At 43.3% G+C, this 26,075-nt stretch overlaps 1 protein-coding gene across 1 annotated transcript; it reads right to left on the reverse strand.

Moving 5' to 3' along the window:
- Positions 1-344: 344 nt before the first annotated feature.
- LOC111846516 (lipase maturation factor 2-like) lies at positions 345-25,762 on the reverse strand. The gene is made up of 16 exons (XM_023816777.2): positions 25,693-25,762; positions 25,178-25,269; positions 13,805-13,969; positions 8,155-8,408; positions 7,834-7,862; positions 7,265-7,455; positions 6,927-7,105; positions 6,667-6,805; positions 5,774-5,908; positions 5,581-5,686; positions 5,346-5,442; positions 4,194-4,376; positions 3,423-3,591; positions 3,210-3,321; positions 2,985-3,093; positions 345-2,431 (listed from the first exon to the last, which is right to left on the reverse strand). Exons 3-16 carry the CDS (start codon positions 13,890-13,892, stop codon positions 2,108-2,110), a joined length of 2,115 nt encoding a protein of 704 aa, XP_023672545.2. The 5' UTR covers positions 13,893-13,969; positions 25,178-25,269; positions 25,693-25,762; the 3' UTR covers positions 345-2,107.
- Positions 25,763-26,075: the final 313 nt, after the last annotated feature.

Below are 26,075 nucleotides of genomic sequence, written 5' to 3' on the forward strand. Positions count from 1 at the left end.
TTATCACAGGGCACAAATGCGCGAGCACACACACATGTACACAGACACACACACACCTTCCTCAACTCATTCACTTTTCAGTGCAGGTTGTAAAGTAGATTCAGGTATATTACTAGGAGTTTCAACCCTAATCATCCATCCCTAACGAACGGTGTGGAAAGCAAGGGGGAAAAAAAGCATCTGACAGTCTTAGGAAGCTTCATCATAGAAATGACCTTTTTGCAGTCCTTAGTAGGACTTACTTTTGGAGTCAGTATGAGGGATTGCACATCAGCAGTCATTATTTCTTTGCCATTTCCTAAATTCCAAAGAGTGAACAAATATGATAAATGAGAGGAGTCATATTTTTCATTCATATATAACCTTTATTATATAAATATGTGATCAAAACCATTACAAATATTTTAAATTTTGCATATTTAACTATGAGGGACTTGTAGTTAGCAGTCTGGGATAGTACATAAAATAGTTGCTTTAAAAGAAAATGCTAGTGCATAGTAAAGACTTGGAAAAAACCTCATGATAAATCCCATGTTAGTGAAAGAAGACCAACATCAGTGTACAAGACCTCAATCGGAATAGCTGGACTTAAACAGAATTGGACATGATCTCGGAACCGTTTTGACCACCCACTCAGCCAGCTAGGTGGCACTTCTCAGTCACAGAATGACATTAAGTGTGCAGTGACTTCCCATCTCTACCAGTAACACAAGGTATTTGGTGCCCAGGACCAGCAGATTGGCTTATCTGCATCCCAAAATCCAGAAGGGATATGGAATGAACCCGGAAATGCAGCACAGCAGGCGGCTCCGGACTGTTTTCAACAAATATCATATTTATTAATTAAATTCTGTATCATGCAACCACAGTGTGTTTGTTACAGCTGCTACATAAAATCCTGAACCAGAGTGCACATCCATGAGAGACCCAAGGCAACACTATTAGGAAAGAGACTACGATTTAATTCAAGGACGACTATCACAATTGGACTTTGCCACCCTGCTGATGACTTCAGAGTTAAACAAGGAGACAAAGTCCTTTTGAAATTTTAGGCCGACAAAAGCCACATATGAAAGACATCAGCACCAGGACTGATTCACAAGCCAACTGAAATATTACACCATTTCGTTTATAGTCACCAAAGCTGAGGCTAATACGTTTACCTTCAGAACTCTGTTCTACAAGCCAACAGGACACTTTCATCTTCTCTCACAAGTACAAATGGCTGTTTACACATTATAAAGTCTCTGCTTAGCAAGTTCAACATTTTAACATTTGAACTTCATAAGGATTCAATGTCATTTCAAAACCTTGAAATACTTAGCAGATGTTTTCTTTGACATTGTAGTTTCTTTTGATTCCCAGCCATCAAAAAACATGAAAATAATACTTTGCTTTGGTGGATCTACTAAAAAGGAATCCATAAAGTTATTAGTCCAAACCACTGATACAATGTAAATAGGACCACTGGTGCAACCTGTCCATGGTGCTAAGGATTTCGGTTGTGTCATGAACTAAGTTCATACTTTGACAAAGATGACGACACAGATTTTGAAGGGCACGGATTTTGCTATTTTGAACACTCCTCCAGATAGCGATTTGAACACACTGTCAACCTGATGCATCTTAAGATGTTTCTAAAGCACAGCATCAAAAAGACCATGCTGTACATCGATTACGAATGCACAAATGTGAAAATCTTCATGCGTCTGGCAAACTGGAAAGGCCTTGATGCTCCAATCACAATAGCTTAATGACAAACAACTTCATAGACTCAGGGTATCTGGGACAAAAAAAAACAAAAAACAAACTTATTACAAAAGAATGTGTAACTTCTGAAACAGGAGAAAGGTGAACTCTGTGGTTCCAGCAAGCTGGACTAAGAAACTAGGTCGCATCTTGGTGGAAGAGAGCAACACTATGCGAGAAAAATGCAAGTGTTCTCTCAGAAGGAAGAACATAATGTCAAAGAGCAAACTTTCAGTGGAAATACAAACTGCATGGAAAGTAAGCACAGCATTCAAGTGGCAGTGGGTGTGGGTAATAAGCACCTGAGAGTACCCACTGCGTCAAGACAAAGATATGGGCAGGGTGACACCACTTCCTTTTATTTTGGGTTGTTATCCAAATCCTGCACCTTCTCCTCCTCCTTGTGGCCAGGAGAGAGGACCTCCTCTTTTTTCTGCACATGGTCCTTTTTTGAACTAGGGGGCGCAGTTTCCTTCGGCTTCCCACTGTTCGGCTTAGAGGGGACAGACTTGCTCTCCTTGGGGGTCAAGGAGAATAGTGTCTTGAGGAGGCAGATGGTGGCTCCAGCGCTGAAGAGGGACCAAAGCACGAGGGGCCCCGACATAGTGTGGATGTGCTCCCTGACGAGCCTCAGGAGCCAAGGGACTGTTGCATCTGAGTTTCGGCGGGTCAGGCCTTTGTCCTTCACAGAACGTGCATGTCAGTATCACATTATGTGAAACACAAGACTACTAAAAACAGCCAGTAAAAACAGTCCCTAAATATGCATTTTCACGGACAATTTAAAGCAATAAACAATGCACATCAATGCATGTGACTGATCTAAATCATCGTTTCCCAATCTGGTCTTCAGGGACCTGCAGACATTCCACATTTTTGCTCCTACCAGGAGCTGGGAGGGAGCAAAAATGTGTACTGTCTGGCAGGGAGCAAAAACGTAGACTGTCTGCGAGTCCCTGAGGACCAGGTTGTAAAACCCTGTCCTAAATACCAATGACAACATGACAGGATCTGCAGAAAGTGACTGGAGAAGGCAAAGAAAGGTTTTATTTGAGGACTCCCCTTCCTTCCTTCCCTTGGTTACGTCCATTCTGTCACACAGGTGCATGGGCTCCTACTTATTACACAGACTTTCCAACTAAGGTGCTGAAGAAATTAACCAAGTTGACACATATGGAACTGGCCCCTATATAGAGTAAGATGAGTGCAGCAGTTTGAGGGCTGTTCTCTGGTACCTTCAAGCCATACTGTGTGAGAAGACCATCCAGGAAAGGGTCTCCCAGGTGCACGGTGGGGAAAAATTCCTCTACATAGCGCCGCCTCCACCACTGCTGGGAGAACCACCTGACGAGAGAGTGTTAAGCTTGTTTATGGCCTGCAGCCCATCAGGACAACTGAGACGTCTAGTCTCAAGTGACCAGGAGTCCACGGAAGTACAGCAGACAGGACTGTGCACCCACCCGTTCTCCTGGGCATCTGTGAACCAGTATTTATAGAGGAGAGCGCGGATGAAAGTGGGGGGCTGCTGCCTGAAGGGGTACTGGGACTCGTCCACCTGGATCAGGTTAATCACTGGACGGGAGGAAGATGGAGAAGTGTTTTAATGACTTGAGGAGTCAGACTGACTCTACTGCAGTACCAGCACCTTTTTCAACTTCCCTCCTCTATCTCACCATCCTTCTTGCCCTGCAGCAGTCGGTACGCCAGGCTGGGAAACCAGGGGCTCTGGGTGTGGGGGCCAAGTGCTGCGAACCACATCTGCCAGTCCAAGCGAGGCTGGTGGGGCGCCACGATTGGCTGCGAACCACTCACATTCCCAGGTTTGTACATGAACTCGATCTCCTATTAGAGGAGGGGTAAACCGGTTACGGTACACTGCCTACCACAGCCTATCATCCACCAATTCTCTTTGAACATTATCTAGAGCAGTGTTTCCCAACCCAGTCCTCGGGGAACCCCGGACAGTCCATGTTTTTGCTCCCTCCCAGCTCCCAGCCAATCAGGAACACCGAATACCTGGTACAGGTGCGCTAGGAGCTGAAAGAAAGCAAAAAAAGTGGACTGTCCGGGGTTTCCCGAGGACTGGGTTGGGGAAACACTAATCTAGAGCAATGGTTCTCAACCTTTTTTGCACCGCGACCCACTTTTTACCATGCCAGCTCAGTTGCGACGCTATATCATGTATAGCTTTGCGCTAGTTTTGCGCTAAGCATTTGCAAATCCAAGACCGGTTTATATAGGTTAATTCTAGGAGTGGGGCTGGGAAATCTGATTGTGGAACAGCATAGGAGCTTGCTGATTTAAAAATTTCCAACTCTGCCTCACGACCCTTTCAGAACTTGGGTCACAACCCACGGGTTGAGAATTGCTGATCTAGAAAGATGGATGAAGGACACATTGGGCAGAGAACATCAGTTCAAAGTTCTGCAAAATAGACCTCTTACCGTCCAGGTGTTCTTGTCCATGCTGCCCTCAATCACCACCTCAGGCCGGCCTCCCACCCCCGTCATCCTCCTGAACAGGCCGTAGGAGCCGACCAGGTGATAGCGGTCCACCGCACTGTATGCCTTATGCAATTCTGGCCAGAGGTTTCCATGAGAGTCGTACTCGATGTAAGTGTACGGCACCTAGCAATGAATTGGAACAGTTACTGTGGTGCCCGTTCCAGAAGTTTAATTAGGAACCTTTAAGAACATGAGGTCTATAAATAAAAACCATAAAGAGACGAGACAAAGTACTATTGTGATGAATGAGATCCTGTCCAAGTCTGTACATAAAAAAGAAATAACGGACATATTTGCACTCAACTCTTTGAAGACTACAAAAGGCACGATAAAGAAACTTTCAGCTGATCACTACATCTCCCATAATGCTAAAATCAATGACAAGTTATCCTGCGTTCAATTCTCTTGCAGAGTTGGAAGTCAGATAAAAACCATCAGGAAAAACCCCATGAAAAAATGTCATGAAAAACGTCGAAAACACACCTTTCCAAAGTTGATGTCGGACAGAATTTGTTGTACGAGATTCACTTGTGTCGTCATTTCAACATGGCGGCTTACATAGTCAACAGTAATACTAATTTTATAAATATTACAAAATGTTTATTTTGTTAAACGTATTAATAGTTCTAAATATAATTGCATGTGGTTGATTTAGAGAATACTATATCATGACCGTAAGCAGTATCCTAGCCTGCAATATCAGATTTTTACCAGACTTGTTAGTGTCTTTTGATTGTTTGTAATGTTTACCTCTCGAAAAAAGAATATCGCTATGGATCTACTAAAATATTATAAAGTTTGTGGTTTGACTAGTTCGTGTCTTGTTTGTTTGTCTCTTGGAAAAAAAGAATCTCTCTCCAAATCTGCTAAAATATAAAGTAACACACAACAACAGCGTGTTCGTGGAGGCAGCCATGTTTGTTCCGAGATGTGTAGCTCAAATGAGGGGTTGGACGGATATGACGCACCTCGAAATTTACGAATTCGGAGAGATAATTAAACGCACCATAAGTGAAGCATCCCAGCAGCCCCCGGATCAGAGCAAGAGGTGGCTGTGAAAATGCAGACGACAAACAAACAAACAAACCTCACCAAACTGATGGCAAACATGCCAGCAGCAGCTGTGGCAAAGATGGCCCACTGGACAGTAGCCCAAAGCTTCCAGAAGAATCCTTGAATACAGGCACATCTAAGATAAAATGGAAAGGTGGGAGTATTACAGTTGTAGCAGCAAAAAGATACTAAAAAAGCAACATAATCCCCAGCAGTCAAAACGCCCCTATGACGCATATGATGAAAAAGAACTTGTACAAATAAGTAGACTTACTTATACATGGCGGTGACCACCTCCCAGGCAAGTGACAGCATGCCAAGCCAAATACTGGGAAAGGTGACCATCTTCAAAAAGCTGTTGAACTGGTGGTAGGTGAATTCTGAGAAGCAAAAAGACACGTCCTTCTTGAGTGTGATGGAACCTCACGGGGACTTAAGTCAACAAAGAACTCAACGGATGCGCAGACCTGTTTTCGAAAACACACTCTTCTTCTCCCAGTTGATCTCCAGCCCAAAATACAGTGCAGTCCAGTAGAAGAATAGGCCGTAGACACCCAGTTCAATGATGAATGCTGTCCAGGAAATTGCAGCTTGGTACCCGGCTTTGAAAAACAAATCGAGAACAGCAGCATTGTACTATTAAAGTAATTAAATAATACTTTGCAAAACAACGTCATCAAAAGGCCATATATTATGCAAACTGATCGTTTATTGCCAAGCCTCCAGAGTCCTTCAGAGGTCTCTGAGTAGTTGATATGGCTGACTTACAGAGTGGTATTAATGAATGGCAGCCAGAGATCTAAAAACTCATGGTTCAAGAACATCTGTAGGTGGTTAACTTTACTGCATCTTAGACATGTAACAAATAGTTTAAAAGTGAATTACCATTTATGCAAATGATTGACTATAATGCAATGTTGTTGCCTTGTGTACGTAATGCATCTTCCCATAATGGCCATAAAGGCAGGTAAACACGAGAGTGAATCAACATCATGGCCAATCAAAACTTGTCCCTACTGACCAATAGGATGTCTTCTGATTTCATCCAAAAGGTGTGCCCCCCCGGGTGGGCCTATGCTATGCGGCCACATAGCAATGATAAGAGGGCTGCCTATAGCCTCCTGCCGATCAGCTGTGCTAGACAGCAGCGTCGCTGCTGAAAGTCTGGCCAAGTTTTCCAAAAGCTGTCAAATCTATGATGCTTCCCGGTGAATTTAAAAAGCAAAGATCGTTTGTATCCCTTCCAGCAAACATCCCTTAAATAGTAAAACCCTGCTGAGAGAAACATCTGCAGGGAGCTGATAAGCCTGATTAGAAGCCGTTCTACTAGAAAATTAGAATCTGGCTTTCCTGCTCGTACATTTCTCTTTCGTCTTCTTGCCACGTCTCAGCCAGAAGTTGACATGGTCGTCATCCAGCAGCGAGAAGCACAGAATGATGGTGAGCAGATTGAAGAAGTTGTAGTTTCCTGTTAGGATAATGAGCACTTGTAGCAAAACCTGGAGTCCGAAACAGTGAAAGCAGTCGTGCATCAGTTTTACCCGCAATACAGAGGCAGGCCACCGCCAAGCAAATAGCAGCTGTATGTCTGAGACTAAGAGGAGCAAAGATCCAACACACCTGCACGTAGAAGGCAAAGATCCTCAATCTCCTAATGGGAGCGAAGAAGAGGAAGGGGACGGGGATCTCGATGATGAAGGTGCCCACAATGCTGAGCTTCTGAAACCACACGGGGAGTTGGTGGGCGTACCAGGCCAGGGGTGAGGGGATGCACTGCGTTTCGTAGTGATATGTCAGGGCTAGCACATAAGGTGAGACGCACGCAACACCAGGATGAGCAAATCCAACTCTCCACAATGACCGAATCAACTATTCAGGAAAACATGCACCTAATAAGTTGAACTACGTGAAAGCCAACCTTGACCATGGCCATTATTGGTGGAGCTCCATCCACCTACCAGTGAGGCCCCACCAAGTTGGGCAGCGGCTGGTGAGCTTGACGACCCCGGAGGCGAACATGAGGCGAAAGAGCAGCCATCGCACCAGCCAGAAGGTGGTGGCGTCATGGTGCTTCGCGGGGGACTGCCACAGCAGGTTCAAGGGGGCCACGAGGATGGCTAGAAATCCCGCCTCCAGCAGGAGACTGTCCCTAGATCCATGGGAGAGGACACCACATAACAACGGGCTGAACCAATGCGAGAAGGGTTGGGGGGGGGCAGGGGTAGTATGTCAACAGAACATTGCATGCTCCACTTCCCAGCTTCTTAGCCGACAAGCAGTTCACCACAGGCTTGCAGTGAGTGGAGGTAAGAACAGCAGAACTGCTTTGCAAGCATGAATCAGATTCCTCGTTCAGAAGGACACGTGACGAGTTGGTGGGTGGAGTGATAAGCCAGTGTGTCCTACAAAAGAGTCTTCAGGGATTTTTCACACATGAACTAAAGCAAAGTGGTATGAGGTATCCTGCTATCAAACATGTTAGTTAGCATGCGAGTGCCTTGTGTAAAAATAAAAAAAAAAGACTTACCACTGGAAGTACAGAAAGACCTGACCAACCTGAAAAAGAAACTTATTAATAAAAAATAACTGCACAAAAAAACATCTAAGAAAATCCTATGTCGCTGGCATGCAAGAGAAACCAGTATAAATGTAAAAAGGATTCAGACTGCTAGCTGGTTACTCTGATAAAGAAATGCGGGATATTGAATTTAATTTTCAGTTATTAAATATAATAGAAATGCAGTGTATGAAATCACACATTTTGTGAATCTCTGCTGTGAAACAAACATGGTTAAACCATGATCTGACTAAAAGTGGACACTGCACACCTGGCCGGGAGGCCGCACACCTGGTACACGGAGCGGTAGAGGACCCAAAGGCTGAAGAACACCAGGCTACTCCTCAGCGGCTCCAGCACCACGGCCCCGAAGGCCAGCGTGGCCCCTAGTAAGCAGATGAGCTCCATGCCCTGCTGGGTGTCCAGGGCCAGTTGGGGCCCCAGCCACAGCAGGGTGGGAGAATCTTTCAGCTGCTCCAGCAGCGACTTGCCCAAATAGCGCATCTGCCAGCGTGCCGGCAGGATTCCCTCATTCCCATAAAGACCTGAGTCAGGGGAGAGAGGGGCGAAATAAGATCAGTTTATAATTAAAAAAACTGCACTTTTAGGGTTGTGCAGTTCAAAATAAACCAATTTTCCAGAAACATGTCTATTCATGAGTGATTTAAACAGCAAGGATGAAAATGATTAGGAATGGCTTGAAGAGCGCATGCAGAGCTCATGCAAAAGTAGCGGCAGTGAACTTTAAACTAATGTTAAACATACCAGATTATCCTGAAAAGGAGTAGTCATTAAAGTTGCACAGCTTACTAAGTTTTGTTTCCTATAAACGTACTAGCGAAACATAAACCCCACGGCCTCTGTGAATTTTATAACCAAGATTTATAAACACAGGAACTGTATTGAAAAATAACGTTGCTTATGAAAGTACGCAAGTCAGAATTTCAAGTTACAGTCAAACCTCGGATTGTGAGTAATTCGGTTTGCGAGTGTTTTGCAAGACGAGCAAAAATTAATAAATTTTAACTTGATAAACGAGCGAGGTCTTGCAATATGAGTATTATGTATACGCTTTGTCTGCCCAGCGTCACGTAATCACAACCGAGCCGATGGTTCTTCTCTCTCGCTGTGGGATTGTGGGTAATCGTCTCCCATGCTCGGTCTGTCGACATGCCTCACTCGTATAGTCAAAATTTTGTAGAAAAGCACCACTCAAATAAGGGTGTAGCAGTGCAAGCGATGAATCTGTTTAACGACAATGCAATGTCCACATTTCCGCAAAATCGAAAAGCAGCTGTCATTGGATATGATCCTTGTTAAAGTTGCACAAAAAGAAAAAGATTCCAGTGAGCCAACAAATAGCAGTGATTCCGTTAGTTATAGTGCAAGTCGTCCTACAAAATAACCCTCCACTTCTCCTCTCTCTCTTCTCCGTCACACCATCCACAATTTTTTCAAAGGTAAAGTTCAGGTTAATTTGTTTTATGTATTTTTACTTTATATTTCGTATCAATCATTTTTATATGAATATTTTTGGGTTGTGGAACGAATCATCCGAGTTTCCATTATTTACAATATGGAAAATTCCCTTTGATATACGAGTGCTTTGGACGAGCATGTTACCGGAATGAATTATGCTCACAATCCGAGGTTTTACTATAGTCTCATTGTCCTTCATACACTATACTGCTTTCTTTAGAAACTTAAACTGCCATTAAATTTTGAAGACGCTGTACACAGAGGTACACAATACTGCTCACAATATTTGCTCTCTTGCCTCTGAAAATATACAGTTCTTCCGGCCTTTCATTCTTAAAAATCAGATATTACTTTAATACTAAATACAGTAAAAAAACACATAGTACTGTGACAAAGGCGAACATACTGCCCCCGCCAATTGTTGATGATACTGCATCTCACGTATACGTTGCATTAACTCCTCTGGTATGGGCACCTACGATGCGTGGAATGAACGCAGAAAACACGTGGCAGCCATGATGCGTACACGTATGCGTTGTGAGCGTCAAGTATAGATCAGCCCTAAGGGGTCGCAAAATGCAATAACGAGGTTCTAACTAAAAGAAACAGTGCTGTCACACGACTTACAAAATCATTATTCATCATCGTTTTATCACAGTGATGCACATCAATTAGGTAAATGCAATTCAATTAACAGAATTTTGGGATTCCCGATATACATGAAAGCTGCTTTGACACTGCAATAATGACACTGATTCAGAACACAGGCTAGTTCTTTAGCTAGCAGAAACCTCCAGTCAATTACAGCCAATATCTGCCCAATGAGCAGTTCATTCGTGACTGCAAAGCCAACAATCAGATTCCCACAATCACATGTTTGCGGCAGGTTTGTGCTACAATCCAACAGCCATTTTTCACTTAAGCACATGCAAAGATTTCACAGCTAACCGCTTACAGAAAAAAAAAAATAGGCAAAATGAATAAGTAATCACTGTACTGCTGAATTAAACAAGTGCATGTGTGAGTTCAATTACCGGACATATACACTTGCTTAATTCAGCGGAGGAAGCATTCTGAAACAGCAAACACCAGAGGACAAGATGTGGAATATGATTGGGGATGTTTGTCTAAAGAAAACCAAGATTTCTCAAGCATTTTGGTGAAGGCACCAGATGTGGACAGAATTATACATTAACTAAATGTTAAGTAAATTAACAGGAATAAATGTACAATGGAGACACTGCACAGTAATTCATTTATTTCTTATTGCCAATTCATCTCAAGTTACAATACAAGTCATGAGTGGTGCTCAGGTACTACAGACTAATATTATGGTACCTTAAATTTTAGTGAAATTTGGGACAATATGGTTTCATTATATTCAGAATTGGAAAATGGATCAAAGCAACACTAAAGTCCTGCCAAAAGATGGATGGAAAGATTATCTATATCAGGGCTCTTCAAATCTGGACCTTGATTCCAAATCCAGGCCTTGTTTTCAGTTCTCCCAGGTAGTTAGTTTAATAATTACTGATTCTGATTGGTCAGAGGCTTCACACCTGACTGACAGGTAAAGGAAGGCTGGAAAACCAGCAGTGCTTGGACCTCGAGGACCGTGATTTGAATATTAGGGACCTATATCTTCATTCAACACACGTTTTATATTAATATTTTCTTTCTTCATATTAGGCACCGTCCAAGGAGCATTTAACTACACACCTGTACAGTGTATTTGACAAAATTTCAAACTATTAATTATAAACAGGAATTTTATTCACATAAAAACACACTTTAAATTATTTCATTAATGAAATAAATGTAAATGAAGGACCAAAAGAATGATTATCTTTTCACGGCAGTCCAAATTCTTGAAACCCACATGCGCATAAATGACTCCGTAAAGGTCAAAGCCTGCCACGCCGCACCAGTCCACAGCATGGCGCTGACATTTGCCGTATTTTATTTCACACTTCGCATAGCAAAAATAATGGTTTCCAGCATAAACGGTGCTAAAAACACACACACACACACAAACACAAACAATGATAGTCGCCCAATTTCTTTTTTAACCCAAATGTAAGGTACTCATCCCCAGATACGCTCCAAAAAGAAAAAAGAATTAAACAGGAAATGGGAACGGGGGTTACCCTCATGTCCCAAAGGCAGGGATATTTTCGCACACTGGGGAAAAAAAAAAATCAAAAATGACCACGTCGTACGTCGACAGAACGCAGGATTTAAAGACCGGTTATATAGTGTTAATGTTATGTTATTTACAGAAGCCACAGTTACCTTTACGGCCACAGCGCCCGTAAACATGCGCCCGCTAACTTTCCTTATTTGACCAACGGCTGGAAAGTTTAGGACGATTTGACGTATTCTGGGTTTCTACATCGGCGCCAAATACTTGAAATCGCGATGACGATGATTTATTTAGTCCGCTCCAGAGTTTATAAAATAACACCTGAAACGGAAATGCAGCACGAAGTTTACATCGCTGTGAAAAATTAGGCTGTGGGCAAAGAATGATTATAAAAAGCCCGTGAAAGCAACGCTTGCGCATGCATGCGTGAATCAGTGGGTTCATGCTAATAGGGAATGCTAACTGGAGCTGCACGTACCTGGGATTTGCACGTAAAGGGAAGCGAAAGCAAACATGTAGATGACGGACATGCTCCACAGAAACATGTGTCTGGGCAGTTTTATTTCCCCCATGATTGCTTCCCTGCTGCTTAGCTGTCTTCAGGTGGACAGGAGACACTCTAGACGCGCGCGATGCTCTCCGGCCCCAGCAACGCCGCTCTGCGTGTGCGCATGCGCAGAGCCGGTGGAACCCAGGCCCGATTCGGCAGACCGCAGCAGCCGGGGTGACTGGGCAGCGCGGACGGAGCTTCAAGGGTATGTCTGCGATTCCATCTTTTAAATTAAAGCTGCAGTTGATTAAATGGGATTGTGCGTGGACTCTATCTGTCCACTCTTGCGCAGAAAGCATATCATTAGATTTTCTATTTAGTTATTTAAGTGTAAAAATTCAAAAATAAATTGACAAAGAACCGCAGCGTGGGATTTGAAAATTAAATTACACCCTCTTGTAGTAACACGTGGTTAGCAGGTAACTCAAGTGCATAAATTAATGGCATACATCATAAACTTTTTTTAATTTTATAATTTGTTGTATACTTCGACATTTTCAAGATCTATGTCCATTGCTGAAAGGGGAACCAAATAAAGGTCTAGCTCTGGTTAACTAAGAAGTAATCATTTTATTGCAAGAAAGTGTAGTTCTTTTATTGAACACTGAGTGGCGCAAGGTACTTTAAAATTGTGAGGGTGAGTCTTTAATGCCAATGGATAGTACGTCATACGCAGGTCAAGTTTAGCTGCAAGAGTACAAGTCATATTACACCGAATATATTGGCCTGAAATAGGCATGACCAGAATATCAGATTCAGAGGACAAGATCCATTATTATTTTAATATATAATCTAACAAGGCGGGATCGGGTAGGCGGGATCGGGAGTTGGATAGACGGATCGGAGCGGCGTCTGCAGTTCTGCAGGCGCTTAACCGGTCCGTCGTGGCTAAGAAAGAACTGAGCCAAAAAGCCAAACTCTCGATCTATTGGTCCATCTTTGTCCCTACCCTCACCTATGGTCATGAGCTATGGGTAATGACCGAAAGAACGAGATCGCGAATACAAGCGGCCGAAATGAGGTTTCTCCGCAGGGTGTCTGGGCTCTCCCTTAGGGATAGGGTGAGAAGTTCGGATATCCGGGAGGGCCTCGGAGTAGAACCGCTGCTTCTTCACGTCGAAAGGAGCCAGTTGAGGTGGTTTGGACATCTGGTGCGGATGCCTCCTGGGCGGGTACCCAGGGAGGTTTTCCATGCCTGTCCTACAGGGAGGAGGCCCCGAGGCAGGCCCAGGACTCGCTGGAGGGATTATATCTCTCGGCTGGCCTGGGAACGCCTCGGTGTCCCCCCCGAGGAGCTGGTGGGGTTAGCTGGGGAGAGGGAGGCCTGGGTGCCTCTACTGAAGCTGCTACCCCCGCGACCCGAACCCCGGACAAGCGGAAGATGATGGATGGATGGATGGATGGATATAATCTAACAGTCAATTTAGCTCTTTTTGCAAAAGTCATATCTAATCAATGCAATCACTCATTAAGATATTATAGTTTGTTTTAACAGTACTCTGTCTTTAAATTGTTGAGATATAGGAAAATGTTAAAACATGGCTTTCCTTAATGGAAGGCAAATACAAACAGTGTAGTATAAATATAAATCCACCAGATAAATTTAGAATAACATTCAGCGTGTTTTCGTCGGTACTGCATCTGCGTATCGGCAGACTAATCTTGGTTCCAGTTGCTCTTTGGCAAGTATCTGCTCTCTTGCTGCTACACACACATTTTACTGTCACTGTCCACTGGACACCCCAGGAGACGTCACCCACAACACTTACTCATGCTACTTGCAGAGCTTCCCTGATGACTGGCTGCCTTGGTACTAGAGGCGAGATTAGAGTGCAAGGCGCTGGTGTGGGACTTCATCTTGTAGGGCGAGGAGAACCACCTGAATCTGAACGTGATCAAGATGCTGCTGTTTTTCCCCTGAGACCAGCCACCATCTACAGCGAGAACGTGGAAGTGGTGAAGTCACAGGAGGAGCGAGTAGCAAATTAGATGGGGTGGACAATAGGGCTGTGCTGTACCAGAAAAGCCAGAGCAAACTTTACTTTCTGAGGAGCCTCAAGTCTCAAGTGAGCAGTAGACTGCTAGGGATGTTCTACCAGTCTCTTCTGGCCAGCATGCACTTCTATTCTGTGATCTGCAGGGGGAGCAACTAGGCTTGGGCAGTATGTAATCTTCCCTACCATCATACCATACATACATTGATCCACTGTATCGAGTACTTATAAAAGCAACACTATTCCGTAATCTTGAGGTAATATTTACTGAAAAGGGTTAGAGGGGCCCATACAATGGGGGGAGTCTCGTACAGTAAATGCCACAATTCAGTTGACTAAGTGGGCGGTGGGTCCTCCACAATAAAATTTGTTGAGCAGGGGGCATTAACGTAACACTACCAAACCCTAGGGGCAACATCAAGTCAGGAGATTACAAATCCGTCCACATGTTAATTCAAACAGGACCCCAGTATAAGAGAAGAGATTGTTAGCAAAATTGTCCATTAACAAACCTGGACACCCCCCCAGCAACTGGCCCATTTCACCATGGCTTGCTAGGAAACACTGTTTGAGATCTTTTCTCTCTGCCACCAAGCTTACTGATCACTAGAGCAATTTCAGTGAAATATCACTTTAAATGGCACATCAGCTGAGCCCCCCTTCCTTACCCATAACCACCTGTTTCCACACCTCACCTACTGCCTGAAAACGATGGCTGAAAGCCAGCAACATCTGCATTCTTATCACGTCTCCACCTGTTTAGCTTTCCTATACGAGCTGTAACCCACCGATGCATCTGCTTTTATCAGAGTCTCTCAGATTTAAACAGACTCGAGTGCATAACAGCAGTGGCTGAACCGATCAACTTGGTGCAATTTATTTTCATTCATTCTAATCAAAAGCATGTTCGTTTTGAGTTTTACTATCACTGTTTCTGGTTACATGGTCTAGTGAGAACACAATGGTCTGTTTTCAATAAATGTAGCTAGCTTTTTTTTTTGTAAGTAGTCCAGGGTTTCTACAAAGTATGAGATTTTCTTTGCATACTAATCATACTGTCACACTCACTGTCCATCAGAGTAACCCAGGAAGAATTAGGTGAACCACAACACATTCCAGACAGCTTATGTGAAGGAAGTCACTGATAAAGGAAGTCATTTTCAGTACGAAACCCAGCAATGTGGCAGGATGCAGGACTGGAATGAGGTGGGAGGGGGTTGGGGTTAGGGTTAGGGTTAGGTTAGGACACTTTGTTAACCACAAAACAAATGCTGAAAATAAAGCAGGATGCTTGTTGCTTGAGCCAGCATTTCGTTTCCCCTTTTTCGTCCGTCCATCTCAGCCCTTCTTTTGAGGTCAGGCTAGGGCCTTGAAAACGGCCCCAGCTGGGTGGCTTGATCACTTGCCAGCCATGGGCATTCGTGGTTGCCATGCATTGGCGCCCAGCATTGCCATTCGTAGCTGGCATGGCACTGATGCTTAGCTACCATGCCGTTATAGTGTGATTTCAAATTAACATTTCTAATACTACTAAAGTCATTATTCTGTCAGATGCATCTGCCCCTTTTCCATGCCACTTACCAAGTACAGGGTTGAGGTGAACCCAGATTCTCTTCCATGGACCATATGCTGGTCCATTGGAAGCCATACACTCACAATCACACACCAAGGGACTTTGATTCCACTTGGATTTTGGCAGGAACCCTGAATACCCAGAGGAGACATGCACAAAACAAAATGCCTTCCTATATCCAGTGTGTTAAAGCTTGGACAGTGTAAATGAGGACTTTGCCATCTTGTTCATTTAACTTCCTCTGTCGGCCCCTGGAAGATGGGCTCCCCCTTTGTGTCTGGTTCCTCCCAAGGTTTCTTCCTACGAGGCAGTTTTTCCTTTCCACTGTCACTTCTGGCTTGCCCACATGGGGGCTTTCAGCAGGCACAATGTAAAGCACTTTGAGACAATGAAATGTTGTCAAAATGCATTGAATTAAAGCTGAAATTAACTGAAATAAAACTGAATTGAAATTAACTGAATTGAATACGTTACCATAAATAGTTTGGTAAATGCAACCTCCTTTTGGCACCCAAAGGAGTCATTTCTACGTAACTCTGTTCATCAAAACATAAGCAAAGAAAGTAAGATCTAATTAATTTCATTTGGCTCGATGAATGTATGTTAACTGGCACTTTTCATATTATAATGACAATGAAACAATTTACTATTATTATGCTTTAAGCAGAAGCTCAGGCTCCACTGAGATGAATTGACAAAGGCCATACCTTCTTTGTTTTCAAAGAGGGGGACAGACTGTGTGAAGAGACATGCGATGAGGGCATTTGGGCAGGGCGGGGACAGGGATGCTGAAGGAGAAGATCATCTCAGGCTGGATGGATAATTGCGGCATCATATAAATCCCCAGCAAGACAAACAGATTTATGCAGATTATTTAACTAGATATATCAATCAAAGTTTTATTTGCCCCATAAATAGTTATACTCACTATAATGTGTAATGAAATGCTTGGTGTAGTTGTCATATTTCATCGCATCAGCCATATTTTCATGAAGGAGGTTACCTTTCCTGTGTATCCAGTGCTAGATCACAATGTGAAACTGAGGAATAGACAAGAAGTGGCAAGTTCCACATCAAAGTCACTGCAACTATAGGCCTTTCTGTGAACTTATGAAGAGTGATAGGTAATGGGGGTATAAATAAAATCTTGCTTATGGGTACAGATTCAAGGGACTCAAGAGTTCTCACATGCACAGTTACACTGGTGTAACTGTGAAATGAAAGTGAAATGAAAATCTGGCTTGCGCCTGCAACAGTGCAGAAAACATATAGGTAAATTAATGTAATTAAAGGGGGGGGGGGTACAATGACAAATACCAAGGATAAATAGAAGATAAAAGGCTGTGTATAAAAATATGATTCAAAGACAATGTGCAAAATAACATTAATACAGCATTATATGTAGCATACATCATGGGCTGGCAAATATGGTAGGCAGATGTATATCTCCTGAACCAACAGCTTTCAGGTTATCAGTTTATTGTCAGGATCAGTCCCTGTCCTGCCCCTTCCGTATGTCAGGTCCCGGTTTGACTATCCCATTCTTAGTTCGTTGTGTGTTCTCTTGGTTCTCAGGCTGCCGTGTGACTTACTGGGCTAAGGGGGCGGCTAGATATCTAGGCTCCTCTTTTTGTTGAGGGTTCAAGGCTGGTTTCTGGCCAGCCTCAACAATGATTAATAGTTTTATGGTTTTTAGGTTCTTGGGTCAATCCCGAGGTGATGTTTTTCTATACTTCACTGTCTATAGTACTGTTTTGTTACCCTTGTTGTTCTAGTCTCCCTTTGGTTCCTGATTGCTCATACCCTTTCCTCAGTGTTCTTGTTCTCTAGTGATTGTTAACTGTTCCCACCTGTTTCTCATTGAACTTGATTACCGGTCTATTTAAGTGCCTGACCATGCTTTACTCTTGAGTCGGTTATTGGAGTTGTTACTGTGTTTTGTTCCTTGCTTGCTTGTCTTAATTACCTTTGTATTTTTGGTGTTAGTTTACTTTGTGGTAGTTATAGTTTTGTTCTTCTTATCTGCTTTGTTTTTCACCCCTTGTGGTCTTTTTAAGCTTTATCGTGTTCTGTTTGGGTTTAATGAAGTTCTGGTTTGGGGAGCCACATTGTGTATTGTCCTTCCCTGCATCATGCCCCACCGTAACATCTATAATCATAACGATACCTGTGACATGAGATTCTGCTCTTTGTAATCAGATATCCCCTGGCCCTGGATACACAGGAAATATAACTTCACAAAAATATGGCTAATGTGATTAAATATGGCGATTCTCCAGAATGAAATATGATGACTACACCAAGCATTTAATTACACATCATGCTGAGTATAACTTCCTGGTAATCAATTACCAACCATACTGAAGTCTTGTCAAAGCCAGCCATCTCTCAAACTATGACCGTATTCTTTGAAAAGAAGCCACCCGAGAGTTCAGGGCATAAAAGGGAGGGTGATGTCATTAGCCCTCCACTTTAATCATAGTGTCTCAATGCTGCCAAATAATGCAGAACCTTTGTTGAATTAGATCATAGGGAGCCTGACTGAGGGTGAATCACCCCAATAGCCTATTTGTTCCAGTGCTCACAGCACATGAAATAGAGTGACCACAGCAAAACAAATCTCGATCTTAGGGCTAAACGGAACACTGGCTGTAAATCAGCTTGTAACATGGCTCCTGGCCAGATGAATTCTCATAAGAGAAGCCATTTAAATACAGACTGCTTAAACATATCAGTTGTCATCAAAGGCAGCACCCAGTTTGGTAAATGGCAGTCAGGATTCTATGCTCCGGACGAAATTGAACAATTCCATTTATCAAAGCTTCTACACTGCTCTAGAACGCACATAAAAATAAGGGCACAAGTGCAATTGACCTTGTCTTACCTATAACGTAATTACACAGAGCAGGAAGCCTTTCACAAGTGTTTCTTTTCCACGATCAGCATCAGTGTCTGTATCCTCTCAAACGCGGCTCTAACTGTGGTACCCGATAATATAAAAATGTCAGACCAAGGATACAGGCGGTTTAAAGAGCACTTGTAAGACTCCTGTCTGGCACCCATGCTGGAAATCTTCACGGACAAAAACCCAGAGTAGGGCAGGGATGAATGAGTGCTCACCCCATTGGAATTTAAGACAAAAGTAAGGGTAGGGTGATTGATCTACAAAATAAATCCACTGGCATGTGATAAATGATTGCAGTTGTCCTCTGAGAACTTCTATTCATAATACATGCATGCATCAGAAAGTTAAGTGTAGCTATGACCTTAATTCTAAAAGCATGGTGTACATGTGAGAGATTTGTCAACCATTGGAGTACCGTCTGGGTTGTGCAAGTGAAATGGATTGAAGATCAGGGGACACTACTGGGAGGGATGGACATGGAATTAATGAAGAGGGGGGAGAAAGGAAGCTTAGAGCAAGATGAATCAGGAAGGAAACAGTTCGATACAACCATGTCTGATTGAACATGTTTGTGTGTGACTGTGTGTGTTGGTGCTTTTGCTGCATGAGGTCTTAGCAGTCTGTGTTGTATTGAGGCATGATGGATGATGAACCCAGTGCGACACACAAAGGGAGCTATATTTTACACTGAAGACAAGAAACTAAAGGGACCATAAGGGGTCAAAGCAAAGGCAGTAGGGTAAAACAAGAACTAACAAGGGCTAAACTAAACACGAGGAAACCAGACATCAAACAAGTTCGGGAACCACAGGTGCAGGCAATAAACACAGAAACAGACCCAATGACTTACCAAAGAACAAGGGCAAAGACAGGCACTAATATACACGGATAACAAGAGCATAGTGAGGGACAGGTGTGGGCTATTATAAAATACATACAAGGCAAAGATACAAAAAAGAAAGGACCACTATAATAACATAATTAACATGGAGAAAACAACTAATCACTAAAATGTCCAACAGAGTTAAAAGCTGGCCTTTGGCCAGCCTCAAACCTATAACACTAGGAATGCAAAGTTCTTAGTCATACACTCAGCCCATTCAGCTATGCAGTGGACCGGGGAGCAGGGGAACACACTAGGCACTGTGAAACATACCAAACAGAGAAAAGAACGAGATGGCCAGCGACACCTGCTGGCCAAATGGAGAAATAACAGATATTGCAGAGATAGATCCTGACAGTAAGGTAGTTCCCAGACCAACAGGGACAACCAGCACTGTTACTGACTAACCCCTAAGACAGGGTTCATGTCAGCAAATTCCTGACAAGATTAGCAAATTGTTGGTGCTGCAGTCTGGGATTTTCCCATCTCTGCCTTAAGACAGATGAGTGGTCTCTCCTGCAGGCAAGACACGGGTTTTGTCATGTGGTTCGCTGATGCAACACTCCTAACATAGTGAACAAAGGCTGACCCAGTCTGACCTGTGTGAGGGGGGCTGTGCTTCAGGGCATCATAAACTGAGCAGTCTGAGCCTTTTGATGGGGACCCGTGATCACAGCCACTTCAGGGAGGATGGATGGGGTTCAAAGGTGATGTGTGGCGGTAGCTGAATTTAATTTTAAAAGGCCATTATTTTCTCATCTGTAAGACTCACTTCAGGCAGGCGTCATGTGAAGGGGATGGAGGAAGGGACAGAGATCTAATTTGGGTATGGGGTTGGAGATAGAAGAACAAAAGAACCAAAGAGAATGACAGCTATTTTTGTTGTCGGGTGGAGGAAACGGCCCCAGCCAGAGTGGAGACTTAGGGGTCGGGGTCTGGGAACATGTCTTGGGGATGTAGAAAGAAAAACCAGCAGCCAGTCTCATGTAATCAGCTATAAGGGGCAGATGAACTGGACGAATGTTCTTGCAACCATCACATGCTCTAAAAAAATCTCTAAACAGAGAGCCCCTGTTCCATAGGAAATAAACACCAATCACATTCGCAGAGGATCATACTGTAGAATCCCACGGAGAGCTGATGAATATAAATGCCAAATCCATGAGGGTCTGTGGCTAATTAAAGACCAATTTTCCAGCTTCCGACCTTTAATCAGATTAGGCTTTGTCCCCTTGCTATTTGATTTCAAGGCATAAGCACCCAACCATTTTCACTGTAGTTTACCCCCATGTGCTTTGATACAGTTCCATTGACTTCCTGTCTCTGGCTACTATGAGTAGACATTAACAGATAAAATTTCAAATTTTATAGCCGACATTCCCTGTGTAGAGGGTCAATTTAGTCAATTTCTGACCAAATAATGTGCATGTAAACCTCTTCATATTGTGACTCTTAAGCAGGCGTGGATCTATTAATGGGCCCAGCTCTCAATCTAGGGGGACCGGGACCCACCCAAGAATCTGGCAATGCTTTCCAGTCACAATTTTTAAAAATTAAAATAAAAAAAAATAAAATTATTAAAATTATTTTTTTTACTAATTACATTGAATTGTTTTGTTTTGGGAATTATTAGAAATATATATTAATAATCATAAATTATAATAAAAAAATAATAATATTCAGATTCCTCTCTTACGTTTGTTGACTAACGTTACATTAACTGGCGCCTATAATCCCTGTGAGTTTTGCGCTGCTCGTCACCATACTGTAAATATCTATGCCTGTTTAAGAAAACGTGCGGTAATAAGCATCACTCAGGCCTACCCAGATTTCATCCAAGGCCATCCATTAACCACTTTCCATATCCACATTGCTCGAAAATAATAGTCATGTCCACAGTTGAGGTGGATAGTTCAGGGTCAAAGGTAAAAGTCCAGACCAAGATTTTATTTCAACCAACCAGTTGAGTACTCTGTGACTGTGACTCTTTATACTAGACAGAACCGGAAAGTCAAGTGCTCCTTTTACATTTTAGAGTCAGAGGAATAGCTTGGTTTAACAGCATTGTTGCTGCTTGGACCTTATTGTCCTTCCTTATAAAGCCTTCTTCAATCCAGCAGAATCCTGTGACATCCCCATGACTTCTCCATTTAGCTTATAACTGCGACAACAAAATAGCTGCCAAATAATGTCTCAGTAAGTGTTTTATCTCCAGGACAGCCCATTACAGATATTAAAAGATGTGATTTACTAGTGACTGCATCTGCTTTTCCCCAAGCCTCTCATTTATGGGCTGCTAGTATTCATGATCTGAATACTGATAGAAATTAATGCAGATTTAACAGTATCAGTATAAGGAAAATTCACAGGACACTTAATTACTAAGTAACTTGGACAACATTATAAACAATTCTGCCCAGTAGCTTTGGGGGGCGCTATTCTGCAGCACATTTAGCCAACAGCTCATTCCACCACAGTATGCTAAGAAGTGCATGTGAATCCTTCCTATCTGCAGGCTCGGCCACACCTCCTGCCTACATGCTACACCCCACCCCCAGCCACAACACTTAGGGAAGCATCCCATCTTTGTTGCAGGGAAAGTCTGGCGTTATCTGTATATTTGATGTCATTGGTTATCTGTTTGTTTGTTTATTTCCTTAATTTAAATCCTGTTTTCAGTATATTTTACTATGTACCGTGTATGTCTTAATTTGTCTGCACCTCAGTTACTTATCCGTACTGTGTACTCTCTTTGCAATTTCCATCCATCCATCCATTTTCTGTACCCGCTTGTCCCATGCAGGGTCACAGAGGTCTGGAGCATGTGGGGACTAACCCAGGATGGGGTGCCAACCCATTGCAAAGCACAAGACACACACACACACACACAAAAGTTGGTCTTCCTATCTTTATGGGGACCATCAATTCATTTCTATGGGAAAAACCCTAATCCCGGTCACGACACCCTTAACCTCTACCCATACCTAACCTTAACCATACTGTAAGTAACCAACCCAAATACAAGACTTTTGTTATTTTTACTTTTTTGATTGCATTCACAGATTTTTATAAAACTGAGGTTATCCAAATGGGGACCTCAAAAGATGTCCCCAAAAGCAGGGAAATTTTAGATTTTACTACATTTTGGGAACAATTTAGTCCTCAAATGTGATCTATGCAAACCCACACACACACACACACACCATTCATACCTACGGACAATTTGATAACTCCAGCTCACCTTAACATGCAAACACACTGTGCAGGGAGGCTGGAGAACCCAGAGGAAACCTCACAATGACATGGGGAACATGCAAACTCCACACACATGGAGCCATATCTGAGACCTGAACCCTGATCCCAGGGGTGTGAGACAGTGCTAACCACTTTGCCGCCTTGTACCTTGTACTGCGAAGGGTTGAACTTTGTTTTGTACTATATGTATGTTTTGAACTATATGCACTATAAAAATTTTCCTCTGGGATCAGTAAAAATTATTCTTAATTAAGATGAGTGCTGGGTAATTATGTCACTCGTGAACTGAACCAATAAGTGTCTATGATGAGGATGTGTTTATCTCAGAGGTTTATAGGATTTCCAGGTCAGGGAAGTCGGCATGGCTGACGTGATTCTCTAACTCACAGGCAGGCTGCACGTGCGGGTGCCACAGCCTCACACCATTAGGAGGACCACCTTCATCTCCGCAGGGAGGCTTTGGCTCAGCCAGCTTCGCTCCTTCACCGAGCAGGACTGCGTTTGCCAGGGCTCGGCGGTGACACGTCTGAATCTGGATGCGGCGACGACACAGACATGTGGGGGCAGCGTGTTCTCACGCGGCCCGAGGGGGAGGCCTAAGAAATGCTGACTCCGGGATCTTCAGGAACGCTATGCACTGACCGCTCGCGTGTCGGCGAATGGGACGTGACCACAGCTCAGATCTTGGGTGTTGGTAGCACTTAATTAGCTTTCACTCTCATGTTGCCTCCTTCGGCGTGGAGTGCGTAGAACAGGATGCCACATCACGCCTCTTAATATTGTCTTTCCATGGCTTCCCTGCCTCTGTCTCAAGTGGTTTTTTCCCCCCCATAATCTCTCTGCCTTTTTATAGCCTAACGTGGCCTTCAAGGATGGGTTAGAGGGTAAAAGAATAATTTATTTACAGATCATTAATTTGAAGATATTGACATTGTACTTGGTGCCAGCGAGCACCCACAAGACAAGACGTCTCACCAAAAAAAAAAAAGTACCGGCGTTAGACTTTGGCCAACTATCGCGTGACTGCATCAGCGCCGGAACCTCAGCTGACCTGTAACGGGAGACCACATCGTCAGCCTCGAAGGGCGTTTTGCCAACAGCGTCCCTCATCAACTCCTACAGAGGCCCAGCAGTGCGGACTCAGCATAAATGCCTTTAACAGACAGTGCACAACCTGTGTGTCATTTTGGCAGAAGAGAAAACTAATTACACCACTAAAACCAGTTGCAGAGGAGGCTGGGGACCCAGAGCAAAATTTGCCACACCCCCCTCCTCTACCCAGCAAATTTTACTGAGCACACCCTTTGATAAGAGAAAATCTCAAGCTCAAGCTTAGCATAATTGCCAGAAATTCTGACTGGATTCCAGCACCTAGGACTATCAAGTTAATGATCCTCCTTTGTAATCGTGGTTTGGGTTGTTTGTGCCTTGCTATGCTTGTTAGGGAGGTGATGACGACGTGAGCATCCGAGAGCCTGTTTTTACCACCGGACTGCATTTCTTAGCACAGAACCCCTTTTGTCCTTCCTCACCGGTTTTCCTATCTGTCATTTCCAGCTCTTTCTTACTCTCTTGGTGGTAAGATGATGCCCGACTCCATGTTTACTAAACCTTAATTGCTATCTAGTTCTAACCTTTCATCACACCCAAAATACCACACTGCCTTCCCGTTGAAAGCTCAGCTGCAGTCAGGCTCCTTGTGTAAAAACCAGACAGGCAGGCAGATGTGTTCTCTGGGAGATTGACTTCCTGCCATTTGGACTTCATGCTTTGTCCTTACAAAGCAGAAGACAATTTGTGGTTTTTCACACACACACACACACACACACATATACACACATATATACACACACACACATATACACACATATATACACACACACACATATACACACATATATACACACACACACATATACACACATATATACACACACACACATATACACACATATATACACACACACACATACACACATATATACACACACACATATACACACATATATATATATACACACACACACACACACATTTTATTGGCATTCACCTTCAATTATCCCTTGATAGAAAAGTCTCAGAAAGGCAGCTGGGGGAGGGGCAGCCGTCTACCCTGTCATTTCATCATTTTGGCGGGGCGGAGGAGGGGGCATGAAATGTGCACAAAAGAGCAATTCATCCTCACATGCAGAAAAAGAATGTCATACAAAGGCCTTCACAAACGTAATTATCCATCCATCCATCCAAACAGCTTACTCAACGCTGGGTCATACTGAGTCTGTTCTGTAAAGAACATAACCAGAGGCAGAGGGGCACCCTGAACGGGATGCTAGTAAATAATAATAGTAATAACATTTAATGGAGACAGATGGCATGAGTACACAGAAAGCGCTAAGCAACGATCAGTAATGGGGGCATTGCACAAGGTCTCCCTGAACTCTACACCTAGCAGTTCACAATCCCTCATTAATTCATATGTTCTCTGCTGGGGAAGGTATATTTTAATCATTTTTCAGGAGAGTGAAAACTCACCTTTGTGCAGTGCCAGCTGATGGGGAAAGCAGAGGGCTTTTTGCAGAGAAAAAGCCCAACTGTTCAGAGGCAACCTGCCCACGTGCTTCACTCTGGAGAAACAAGGTAAAAGAAAATAATTAGACATTTAAATACATTATACCAGTAACTCTTATTATGGAAGAATGCTACTGAATGTAGGTACTTAACAGTTATGTCGAAAGTATTCAAGTTGAATGTGTTCTTAGTATCTTATTTTTGTTTAAAATGGAAGGCAGATTCACAAAACTGCTGTTAGTCATATTTTAACCCTTCGCAATTTGTTCAGTGCTTGAAAAATCCACACATTGTAGCCGTCCAGAATCTGCAACAGTGGCCTAAAGAGACGATCAATCACCAAGGCTGATTACTGTCATTTAGTTGGGCCAAAATAGATTCTCTTGTCTGAGTGGCCCTTCCCCCACCTTTGACTTATTACAAAACAGGCCGTCGCTGGAGAGCATCACGGCTACTCTTTTCTTCTTCTGGGTCAGCACCTGTTCTTTTCTGCCCTGGAAGGAGGACTCCAGGTGAGCGGTGGAACAGAGAGTGCGGATCTCAATGAATAATAATTCTGATCCAGCTGGAACAGAATCACGTCTCTACCTGATACAAAAATAGAAATGTAAGTGCCCTACAATCAATCAGTCTGTTCTAAAATTACACGCAGATTTAAAATGGGAATGACCTGAGGAAAAAAAAAAAAAAAAAAACGGAGGAGAGAAAATTACCCAAATCCTTGTGAGAAATGAGCTGCGTACCATTTGCGCTCACAACTCGTCCACTTTAATGAGGCATTCAGACTGCAAACGGAATGATAGACGATGAAATGATTGTGTGACCGTGACCTGTGGGATGCTGTTACTTGGGTACTCGGCTT

This window comes from Paramormyrops kingsleyae, chromosome 1, assembly GCF_048594095.1.
Source record: "Paramormyrops kingsleyae isolate MSU_618 chromosome 1, PKINGS_0.4, whole genome shotgun sequence".
Taxonomy (NCBI): Eukaryota; Metazoa; Chordata; class Actinopteri; order Osteoglossiformes; family Mormyridae; genus Paramormyrops; species Paramormyrops kingsleyae.

What these genes read in the sequence shown, in the direction of transcription:
- LOC111846516 (XM_023816777.2), bottom strand. Translation starts at nt 13,892, where the DNA reads ATGAAGTCCCACACCAGCGCCTTGCACTCTAATCTCGCCTCTAGTACC. An exon ending in TCTACCGCTCCGTGTACCAG is followed by an intron (nt 7,863 to 8,154) that starts GTGTGCGGCCTC and finishes TTTCTTTTTCAG; the next exon opens with GTTGGTCAGGTCTTTCTGTA. An exon ending in GTGGTCACCGCCATGTATAA is followed by an intron (nt 5,443 to 5,580) that starts GTAAGTCTACTT and finishes ATTTTATCTTAG; the next exon opens with ATGTGCCTGTATTCAAGGAT.